The 12391-nt window shown below is 40.3% G+C and overlaps 1 protein-coding gene across 3 annotated transcripts in view; it reads left to right on the top strand.

Moving 5' to 3' along the window:
• epha3 (eph receptor A3) overlaps window positions 1-12391 on the top strand; it is a 103393-nt gene that overhangs the window by 66475 nt on the left and 24527 nt on the right. For all 3 annotated transcript variants that reach the window (XM_022212069.2, XM_051958871.1, XM_051958872.1), the window contains 5 exons: window positions 20-144; window positions 5708-5870; window positions 7067-7172; window positions 7669-7733; window positions 8881-9006. In XM_022212069.2, the coding sequence (XP_022067761.2) occupies window positions 20-144; window positions 5708-5870; window positions 7067-7172; window positions 7669-7733; window positions 8881-9006 (585 nt within the window). The remainder of the gene's footprint in view (window positions 1-19; window positions 145-5707; window positions 5871-7066; window positions 7173-7668; window positions 7734-8880; window positions 9007-12391) is intronic.

Below are 12391 nucleotides of genomic sequence, written 5' to 3'. Positions count from 1 at the left end.
GTCTGTATTTCCTGCCCAGCTCCCTCTCCAGTAACAGTGATCAGAAAGGAGAAGACGTCTCGTAACAGCGTCTCCCTGTCCTGGCAGGAGCCAGAAAGACCCAACGGTATCATCCTCGACTATGAGATCAAATACTACGAAAAGGTTGGTGCAGAATTTGTAACTTTTAGCTTGACTAACCTCATTTTCCTTTGAGAAAGGCAGCATCATGAACTGTACTTGCATTTTGTGGAAAAAGCAGATTTTGTTGTTCTTTTGGTGAGTTAAATGAGAATTGTTGCTGCTGTCTGCATATAAAGGCGAGGAGATGTATTATTTTCAGACATATCCAGCCTATCTGTGTCTGCCATGGATGTTTTAAAGAGAATTGGTTACTGCCTTCAAAGATGGCACCACAGTAATTCCTTTGAACATCGCTCTCTGTGTGTACACACTGAAAAAGCCTCTGCATTCCTCCTCACACTTGCACCTTTTGAGGCCCATAAAAGCACATCCATTAGAGTCCCTCTCTAACAGATACAATTAAGTGCACGCACACCCAAGACTTCCTCTTTCCAAGCTGATTGAATTTCTTTTGGCTGCATGCACACACGAATGGAATAAAATAATTTGATTACACAGCCTCACCCTAACCTTTCTGTGCTTTCCAAAGGTTATTGGAATTAATGGATACAATTCTGATAATTCTGTTGTTTTTGGGTGAATTTGGCCTTTGGAAAAACTGATTCACTGTTTCACAGCCACTCATTTTCTAATGACCGTGTTTGGGGAAAAAATGCTTTTTGGACCAGTAAGAGCTACATGCTGCCAGAAGTTGCAATACAAAGTGCAGCCACTGTGCAGTTATGAGGTCTAAGCCCAGCGCTCTTCCTGGAGATTTAGTTTTCGCCTTTTTCAAGTCTTTATGCTAAGCTATGCTAGTAGTTGCTCTATTTACAAAAAAGACAAAAGTGGCATAAAAAAAACAAATGAGAAAATTACCAGAATTACATACTAAGTGTTTTTTTTTTTGTTTGTTTTCAGTGTGTTACAAGTAGCATCACACTACAAAAAATCATTCTGTGACCACATATACAAAGTGAAAGACTCTTCTTTGCTTAAATCTTTGTTTGGGAATGTTGTTTCTCACTTTTAAGTGCTATGTAAATGTGACAGAATCCCACTTTTCCTGTTTAACACTCGATAACTCTTAACATTTAATATTTGAGGCTTGTTTATCTAAATTCAAAGTCTTGAAGTGACTGATTGCAACTGTAGTTATTCTAGATGCTCTTTTTCACAAAAGCCTTGCACAGTATAAAACCTTTTTTTGTTATGTTTTGCGTGCTTTGTGTTAGTGATACAGAAACACTAAAAACACTTTTTGCACTTTCCATGATATCTTATTTCATTTTTTTCCCTCCTCCACCCTTTTCTTCTTCTTTTTCTTCTCCTTCTTGTTTGTCTTTCTGTCCCCATTCATCTGTTCCTTATTCCTCCCGTCTTCCTTTATTTTTACCTATCATCTCGTGTTTCCATCTTCCCTTTCTGTCTCTCTGGCTGTCCTCCTCTCCAGTCCGCTCCTTAATGGAGACAAGTTTTATGGCAGACAGTAAATGCATCTGTGGGGTCCCTCATTCCTCTGTGAGGGAAATTAGTGCAGAACGAATTACACTGGCTTTCAGCACCAATGCAGTGCTATGGCTGACATTTGATGGTGAAATTAGCCGTGGATGCAAGTTTAATCACTCTGGCAGATTCAGTGTGTATATGTGTGTGTGTGTGCGTGGATATGTGTGTGTGTCCCAGATCAGTTTGCTTGAATGCCAGCAGTGGCCCCTAATCTCTTGATTAGTAGGCTGACAGAAGCTGTTTCCTCTCTAAACTCTGGTCTCTGCTCAGCCATCCTTACCTAAGACGTTAAAACAAGGCCAGAAAACAGTGAGAGGAAAAGTTAATGAGTGATACTGGGTCAGAGCTCACTGCAGGTCCAATTCTCAGCTGTGGTTTACCAAATGCACACAAATGCCCACTCATCACAAATGCACGTTAATTCACAAAAAAAAAAAAAGGGCAGGAGGAAATTGAAGGGTGGAGTTAAAAGAAGAATCTTTTAGAGGTAAAACCTCATGGATTTTCACTGTTCTCTGGTAATCACATCGTCTTTCAGGAAGTATTGGAGACACACAAACACGCATAAAGCTCCCAGAGGATTCTCTACAGCGGCCATACATACCCAGGGATTTTAAACCTCGCACAAAAGGCTCCTCCATGCAGAAGAGCAAACTTGGACAACCAACGGAGACCCCTGTAACCTTCCAGGATAGAGGCCTCTTCGTGTGGCAGGCTGAGGCACCTAGCATGCCAAGGATCAGGGCCATGAGAGGACAAACGTTGGGGCACAAATTCCCCACACCAAGACCACACCATGACTCACTTATGAGACAGAAAGAGGCTTTTAGAGACACATACACAGACACGCACAGGCATAATTGCATGTACACATAAACAGGATGGCGAAACGGAACACAAAAACAGACCGACAAAGATTAAAAGAGAGAGCTTTTACGAAGGAAGGGATGTTCAGATTTGCAGCATCAGCCAGACTTTCTGCTTCTCTGTGGTTTTCTGTCTGTATTTACACAAGTTTAAAACAGACATGCACAGTGTAGACAATCATGTAATCCAATAGCGATCTGCAGATGACTCCAGCTTAGCTTCTGTCACTGTAGAAAACTCAACATTTTGCCAACAACCACATAACATTACTCAAACCAAAATACTTACACAGTCGGCAAAATCCTCAGTGGAGCAGCATATTCTAGGGGTCAAGCCATTGGGCTAAAAGGAAAGTTATACAGTTACAGCAATGCTTTCGTTGTGATGTTTAAAAGTCAAACACCATTTTGTCTCAGAAGCAGGACGAGGGAAAGATTTAGAGCGACATTAAGGGTGAGATCTCTGATTATTAACATTTAAATAAACACGGATGTTCCTACTGGGAGTTCATTGCGAGACGGAACTAAATTGTTATTTGGCACAAGTCATTTCATCTCATAATGTGCTACTGGAAATTATGGACTTCTTATGTTTAAGTAAGGCAACAATTTCGTGCTACATTATCTGCCAACTGAAAATAACATGGACCTCAAAGCACCTATACAATTAAAAAGTGTAGCGACATGCAAACACCTAAACTATGCTAGTGAAAGCCAGTTTTTTAATACAGGACAAGCAAACAAGTAATAAAAACAATCTTCAGTTCTTTTTGTACAGAAAGCAAGACATGCTTGCTACAAAACTCTAACAAATGTCATGGAATTAATTTTCAAAGGGACTGAACTTAATCTTGTGAGTGCTATGAACTGATGCACAACAGTCCATATATAGTGTATTATATTATATATTATATATAGTGTATGTCATAGTTATGTGGCTTCAACTGAGCTTCTTCTTTGGATTAAATCTACCCTAAGTTAAACTTGGATGAAGTTGAGACAGATAAAAGTTGTGATGTTGGCAAGGATGTAAAATAAGTTTCTGCAAAGTCAGTATGACCAGATATGTTTAAACGGCATAAAGTGATACAGTTTTACAATCTAGCAGGACTGGTTGTTTTGCTGAATAATTATATCTATTATATAAAAATAATAAATAACTCTAATTTGTTAAAGCTGTTATACAATAAGCCCCTTCAGAACTACTAAACTGACCATGCTCATTATGTCGTTCTCTTTTAGGAGCTGTAATACATTTAATTTGTTTCTCTGATAGCCAAAATTTTAGGGATGATTAAAGTTATGTTTCTGCTAACTGAGAAGAGGGTCATTAAAATTAGCTGTTGACAAGGCTAAGACAACCCAGCCAGCTCATTATTTTTAATTAACCACACCTAGCCAGTCCTTTGCCTCTGGCTTTGCCTACATTGCTCTCACCAGTGCCGTCACGAAGCCAGAGGCTCGAATGTCTACAGCACTTGGGTTATTCATTTCCTGCCCTATATATGGGAATGGTTAGGGAAGGTTTGGTGATGTTCTTGGGAATTCCCAACCAGAATGCTTCCCAGAAGAAGAGAGGTGTTTCATCTTTTGGAAATCCCAGGCTAACTGTATGATCTTCCTGTCGCTTTAACCGGCTAAGGGACACTCTGCAGCTGATAAGGCACTTCCAAGTGCACTTTGTGAAAATAGAATTTGTGGGAATACACTTTACTGATTGTTTTTGCATGTTTTATCACCGTAATCTAAAGAGCTGAGAGAGAGAGCTTCATATCCACTTTAATTTAGGCTGTTTATTTAGTCTTAGACAAAAGGAATGCAGGCTGAAGGACTGTATTTACAAGACTTCTGCTGTACATCTCCTGTTTTGGGGTCGGTATGAATTTGCATCGATGGCTGTGAGTGCGTGTGTGTGTGTATGTGTGTGTTATACAAGCTATAATTTGCTACAGCTTTGTTTACATTATCAAAGCAGAGTGCAGAACAGAGGCCAGATTAAATTCGAACAGTGTTCTGGTGAGACACACACAAATGCACACACACAAGTGAACAGTCTACAATCACAAGCTTGTTTGGCTGCAGGATGCATTGAAGAGAAGTGTGTGACCCGAGTTTCTTCCTACATGCACACAAAGGTGCCCGTGCCACACCTGTGTGTGATTTTTGTGGATCACATGCTGTCCTGAGCGCTGAACGGTGACAAGCTGAGAGAGATTTATAGTTGTGATGAAGAGCCGTTGGAGTGCAGGTCTGCTGTATCAGTTACCTCCTCACACACATACCAGTTTAAAAAGCTTTGTGCACCATAAAACTCTGATCCACTCCATTAATGGGCGTGAAGTTTCTTTTGGACACTGATTATGTGCATGTGTGTGTGTGTGACGCTGTCTATGAGTATTTATGCCGTTGCCTGTTCAAATGAGCGCCTTTTAATAACTGGGTCTATAAAATGAGGAACTGACAATGTCTGAACATGGTTTGGCCTTGAATGAGTTTTACGAGCTTGGCTAAGTTGCAAAACGTGTAGCTCATTTTCAGGATTAGTGAAGTCAACCCTAATAGGTTGTCATTACTGTTCAGGATTGTCCTTGTTCTCTTTTCTCACTATGTTCGTTTCATAGCATAAAATCAGATCAATAAAAGCGTGACTGCAGTCCTGTGTGGGGCATTTGGTGAAAAATATTTTTTTTGTACTCTAACTGCATACATTCAAAAGTGAAAATCATGTACTTTGTTGGTTTCTATTTTTATTGTCTTATAGTTGCATTAGTTCTAATTGTGTTCCTCAGAAAAATACATATAATGTAAATTAGTCACATGTAGGCCTACTTTCTACCTCTTTTCTCCTTCATCCACCCCCTGCCTTCTCTTCTTTTCTCTGCCATTTTTCTACCCTCCACATCTGGAAACAATGTGCTGAATGCAGACCTGGTGTGTAAATCCTCTAAATCCTCCTGTTGTTTTATCAGTGGAGATCAGTAGGAGAGAAGTCATAAAATATAAAAGGCATAATTCATCAGATTGGGAAGAAAGCTGTCAAACTGTCTGGGATGTTTTCGTGTATGCATGTGTAAAAAAAAAAAAAGGACATGCCCATAGTCCAGACAGTGTTGGATTGTGCATACTGTATATGCAAAAGAATTGTGGAGTCAAAAATAATTTTTTGTAAAATGTCACATATTTCTTCTTCTTCTCCATCTTCTTGTTCCTTTGTCCTCTGTGTCCTACAGGAGGAGCAGGAGACCAGCTACACCATCCTTCGGGCTCGAGGGTGTAACGTGACCCTGAGCGGTCTGAAGTCCAACACTGCCTACCTGCTTCAGATCAGAGCACGCACCGCTGCTGGATATGGAACCAGCAGCCCCAGTTTTCAGTTTGAGACCAGTCCTGACTGTAAGCACCGCAGAGAGTCGAGGCTTGCTGTTATTTGACTGAAAATGTACTGCTGTTGTTAAAAATACAGCTACATTGATTATATGGTTTCTGCTGATTAATTGTAGTACAGCAAATAGCCTTTTAAATGCAATAATTGATAATAAATGGTACAGCGGTGAAGCCATTGTGATTGTAAACCACAGAAATATACATGTTATTTTTGTTCTGCTTTTAGCGCTCTGAACCCTCAGTCATTTTTCACTCTAATTTCCAGTCCTGCACCTCAGTGAAAACAGCACAATCATGGCTAGGCGCAGAGAGACCTTAAAAATGTGTTTTGTGCATGGTTATAATGCTATGAAAATATACAGTTTTAACTTATTTAATAAAAATAATAAGTGGTTTGGGCATAAAAAACTTTCACTCTACATACTGTAGATATCTTATTGCTTACATTTTTAATTTGTTCCTATACTTATCCCTTATCTGCTGTGTGTAAATATGACCTGCAGTTCAGCCAGAAAAGACCTTGAATTTTTGTTGAGTAATTGCTGGTCACATCTGAGTCATTTATGACTTCCTAGATGCACCATGGAGCTCAAAGCTTTTAGTTTGGTAGAGAATGTGGTCAGAGCAAATTTTTAAATAGGTGATTTTAATGAAATATCTCGACATTGGGCTTAGATTTGATTGAGTTTCCTGATAGAATGCACATCACATGTTAATAGTTCAAGGACCATCAGAAAGTTAAACATCTAGCAGTTCTTTCTGCTTTTATATCTTTCAGGCTCTGACAATACTGAATTTTTGGCAGTCTTTAAAGGCCGCGTGTATTTCAAACCTGCAGGCGGATTTTGGGTGTCAGAGGGTTAAAAGTGGAATCTTTGTATTCAGTGGTGTAACAGCTACTTTAGAAGCTTTCCTACTTTGACAAGAACAGGCTTTCTGGTGAGGGCAACTTTTTATTTGTGTTGGTCAGATTTAGACATCCAGGTATTTACTAAGACAATATATCAGCTGCGATGAATTCAACAGCAACCTTTATCTGTTCTCGTGGGAATTAAATATACTGCAGTAAATCCAAGGAATATTTAATCTTGGCACACACAGATTTTGGAATAGTACTCTAGGGTAATTGATATTTGTGTTGTCTTAACGGGCGTGTCATCACCACAAGTTCACCACTGCTCATTAGCTGTTGATCTGTCTTTCAGCGGCCTTCTCCATCTCCAGTGAGAGCAGCCAGGTTGTTCTGATTGCCATTTCCTCTGCCGTGGCCATCATCCTGCTCACTGTGCTGCTCTACATCCTGATTGGCAGGTTGGTCCACCGCTCACTTGTCTTGATTGCCCATTCAAGTGTTGTCTCCTCCAATCACAATAATCCAATGACTTTCTGCCCTCAGTGGTAACTGATGATTATATGCGTGTTTTTGAAAATGACTTTCAAAATTACCCCGTAATGACACTCACTGTGAGCTTTCATTCAAAAAGTTTCCCTTTATTTAATCTCTGTAACTTCTACAAAATGTACTGTAAAGGCTGTGTATAGGTATGTGTGCCTGTATGGAATGTGTGTGTGGTGATTGCATGCCTGTGTGTGTGGTTAAAGTTGGCAGTCTCTAGTGTTCAGAGAGAGTATAAATCCATGGCACATTATAAGACTTACTGATCCTCTTTTGGCTTATAAGAACTGGGATTACACACACACACACTACATACACACTGCTCTTGCTCGCCTTCAGGCTGGGCTTGTGGGTGAAGTTTTACTGGGAGATGTGGCACCGCTTCTGATCTTTCTCTGTTTGGATTGGCAGGTTTTGTTGCCGCAGCAAATCCAAACATCCTGATGAGAAAAGGCTGCACTTTGGCAACGGCCACTGTGAGTAGTGGACTCTGGTTTCTCAGACCTGCTCCGATCTGTCCTCTTTGCACGTTACTTTTTACTGAGTAGAAACAAACCTTTTTTCATTTGAATAGACACGTCTTTCTCTGAACATTTTAACACACCTTGACCAACAGCTGCCGTTGAAGAACAGAGATTTCCACTCTTGATGTGGTTTCCCCTTTATTTTGGTTTGTTTGGTTATACGAGAAGACAATAATCAAAAGGAGACCATGTTGAGATGGAGGTTTCTCGGTCCATTTGCAAACCAATCCTGGAGACTTCATTCATAAAGGGAACGAGTTCAGATCGTTCTTTGAGCCAAAACTACTTTTGTAATTCCCATTCCCCAGAGAAAATCTCCATTATTGATTTTTATTTTTAACCTCGTGATTAAAAAGTTGGTGGTTTTAAAAGCACTCTACACTTATTTTTTTAATTTTCTTTATATCCACCTTGCACACACTTTGTTCCCTGTTTTCTTTATCTTTTTACAACGTGTTGTTTATTAGGAATAGTTCTTCCTTTAACCTCGACCCAGGCGTTAGACCCAGAACTCCCCAGGCACTGAATAGCATCTGCCCACTGCTTCATGAATAGTTAGGATGGGTCAGATGCTGAGCATAAATTTTTAGCACACAGGGAGTACTAAAACCACTTAAAGGATAGGTTTACATAGCTTTGCAACATTATCTTTATTTGTGTAATAGGCCCCCAATAAATGTATCACTTAACTCAACTTATGGTGTCTATGAATCATGATTTTTTTGTTTTTTGTTAAAGAATTATTTAAACACATAAAAATGTTTTTTTTCTTGGAGGTAATGTTTAACCAGCAGCAAGTGTAAGCAGATGTTATTCCAGCACAAGATTAACTGTATCAGCTGGCTACTGCTGAAAGCCCATCCTGACCTGTTTCTGGAAGGAAATTCTTCACCCAAACGTAATTAATGAGACACTTAAGACTATATCATCTTCAAAGCGCTGCCTTTATTGTGCAGTGTTCAGTGGACATTTATCATCCACACATACTTAGAGGTTTAGAATCACTCATACAGAAGAGGTAAGGCCGCTGGGACAAAGACAGGGAGGCGCACGACTTCAAATAGTCATTAACTGATGCAACTTTCTTCTGCTGCTGCAGTGCGTCTGCCAGGTATCAGGACCTATGTGGACCCCCACACGTATGAAGACCCGAGCCAGGCTGTGCATGAGTTTGCCAAGGAGCTGGATGCTTCCTGCATCGCCATCGATAAAGTCGTGGGTGCAGGTAAGAACTGGCAGAGGAACGTGCTTTACCAGACTTTGCTACATACACAGATGTTGTTTAGGTTATTACAGGCAAGCAAACTAAAAAAACAAGTCTGTAAAACATTGCAAGATGCTGCATTCAGTGTACTTCCTTTCTAGCATGAACATAATAATTATATATAATTACAAATAATCAAAACTGCCAGTTTGGTGGGATAATCAAAAACTCATGAAACAGTAATTCCAGAAAAAAAAACACTAAGTAGACAAACCTGTTTTTCCAACTCTCATATCAGTCACCTTCTTTTATTTTCCCACTCTTTCATGCTCTATATGACAAAGACACACCAAGTGCACAACCAACTGAAGAAAAAAACTCAAGTGCACGTAGAGCTCCTATATATCTACATTTCCTAGCAGCAGGCTAGTTATCTGTGCTCCATACACTGCACAGCTGGGAATGAGAAAGCATTTAATGCCGCAGCTTGACACGCCTTCTTTCCAGTCCTCACCTATGATGGAGGGAAAGATGGTGAAATGAAAACACCTTCAGCTGGTTCTTGTCCCCCCTTTCCTCTTTTGCTCCTTTATTTTGTTGCCCTCATACTGTTGTTGTTGTTTTGGGTTTTTTTTTTTGCTTTACTTTTCCCATAGGCAATTGTCTCATGCTCTGATTCTGAAAACCTGATGTTTAATGATTGCAGATGTACAACAATCCTCCTCTCCTCTCCTCTCTTCTCCTCTCCTCTCCTCTCCTCTCCTCTCCTCTCCTCTCCTCTCCTCTCCTCTCCTCTCCTCCCTGATAACTTCAGCAGGAGTGCAGATGGGAGGGTAATGCATTATGATTCATGTCGAGTGCAGTCTGAATAGATGGAGACTAAAGCACACAGCACATAACAGCAGACTGGTCTCCAGAGTCCCAGCAGCCCTTCACACTGTAAAACTGTCAGGACGCCCTGAGAGTCTAATACCTGAGTCCACACTGGACTATGCTGTGCTCTACCATGCATTTTTCATAGTGCATGGCAGGTACAAAACATATTAAACTTTGCACAGTTAGTGGCATGTAAGCACATATTTGCTTTCTATTTAAGTTATATATAGAAAAGGTAGTTGTTCCTTATGATAAGAAGAAATAGTGTTCGATTCATTATGGAATTAGCACAGTTGGGAATTCACTTTTTATTCACTTCAGGAATCATTTTGATTTCACACTATTAAGAACTAACCTCTTCAGATCTGCCTAGTTGCAGGAAATGTGCTCAAAAGTATGCCTATCTTAAAGCAATGTTGTATGCATAAAAAAGTATTAAAAATGATTTAACAATATGCCCTGGAAAATCTTGCATTAGAAGTTAACAAGTAATTATACCTCATCCTTATTATCATTGTTCTGAACCAATATCAGCTGAACCCTAATGCCCTCACACTCAGCTGAGCTCACACTGAAGAACACTACACAACAGTGTACTATACATTTTTAATGCGTACAGTGCACAGCTGAGACAAAGTATATTTATTTTAGTGCTTCTCCATACTGACACGAAGTTCAGAATCACATTGTGCAATAAGTCTATTTTTATGTGGGAAAGCAACTAAAATCATGCTCTGGACATTGTAAATGAAATGACAGTGTGACAGGATAATCACATTTAGTGACCACAACAATACTTTAGTTTTGTTTTGTTTTTTTTAATATGGACAGAATATCCCAGAAACATTATGAGACCGAGAAACCCTGTATGAGAAACTATAGCTTTGCAGATGCAAGTGTGACAAAGAGGCAAAGAGAGGGGACTGTGGTTCGCTCTTGTTAATCCACTTTAGCTCATGAAAATCTGAACTCAACAGCAGAGGTGAACATTAAAGCCTGAGCCACGATGTAAACATTTTTGTCCGTCAGCTTCGCGGGAACATACCACCCATCTGTGTGATTTTTATGAAGCCACATAAGCACTCTGAACAATATACAACATACCTCCTCTTTCTCTATCCCTGCCTCAACTCCCATCTGTCTTCATTAAACATGCTAACGGGACTTTGATCTGCTTGCCAATCGGTGATTGTGTGTTAAAAGACATGAAACACACGCTCCACTCTGCTTACATGCTTCAGACTTTAACTTCAAAGTGGGATACCTAGCTTGGCTCATAACAGGAAAGGAACAAGTGTCCCAAATCAAGCCTTATTGGACAGAGATCTTCTTTCTCAGAGTGACCACATAAAAAGGTGCCTTGGTCTGGCTCGTCTGTCCACTGCTGAGGGCTGCGAGAATGCAGCAGAGCTCGAAAGACCAGGCATGCTTTTGGTATTCAGACAGGTTGTAATTATTCTGGCTTAAGTTCTTCCAGACCCCCATAGCTTCAAGTCCAGGGTTTGACCCATGATCTCTGAACCAGAGCTGCTGGGGGATATGACTGTACTGGATGCAGAGAGAGATCTGCATGTCTCAGCTCTGACATCACCCCACATGAGCACACACTCAATATGCATATATGTTATGGTGTAACACACTCACTCGCATACGTCGTGTACGCACAGATGTACACACTCCACTCATCTTGTCCAGTCCAGCCAAAACCCTGTCACCAGGGTGGCCTTTGAAGTGGTCAGTCTACCTACAAAGCTTACAGTACCTTATGAACACATGCACACACACACACACACACACACACACACACACACACACACACACACACACACACACATACACATACACAAAAAAGTAGGGGCTGAGGTAAACACACACACATCCCCTCAGCAGCAAAGAATGCTAATTGCGCTCTCCCAGAGTGGATGTTGAGTCATGATGTGTTTAAATTTGACATAGAAATAAAGCTGAAACATCACACTGCTGTCTGTTCACTTTGGAGTTTTTCAGATTGTGGATTCAGGCTATGATTCTCCAAAATCAACAAATGCAATTCCTGATTAATGCGAGTTAAATAATGACAGAGGTAATCAGCAAGATCCGTTTTGATCTCCAGCTTCATCTGGCTGATTCACTGACAGGCATCTGTATAAGTCATACATCACTACAGTATACCTTGAGCAATAGTTGAAGCCCTGTTCTAAATCAGTGCAAGAACCTCTTGGGCAGTAGTTTGGCCTCATGCTACGCTTGTTAGCAAGCTCTTAATCGTGAAACTGAGCTAGCCAGAGGTTAAGTGACTACAAAAAGTCCTTTAATAGATGACAACTGGAACGTGGCCTCTCTTTTTGTCTGTTGTAAGTGAGCTTAGTATGCACTCAGAGGTTTCTGGACGAGGCAGCTAGTTTAGTTAGTCGGTGAGCTTCTCTGAAGTACGGCCATGTGCAATTTGCTACAAAAACGAGTTCAGAGTATTGAGTTACTTTTGGAGGTATTTAAAACACAAACTTTTGTAATTACCATATGAAACTGA

This window comes from Acanthochromis polyacanthus, chromosome 14 (assembly GCF_021347895.1).
Source record: "Acanthochromis polyacanthus isolate Apoly-LR-REF ecotype Palm Island chromosome 14, KAUST_Apoly_ChrSc, whole genome shotgun sequence".
Classification (NCBI taxonomy): domain Eukaryota; kingdom Metazoa; phylum Chordata; class Actinopteri; family Pomacentridae; genus Acanthochromis; species Acanthochromis polyacanthus.
The sequence above is the reverse complement of the archived record's forward strand: the minus strand, read 5'-3'. Positions and strand labels throughout refer to the sequence as shown.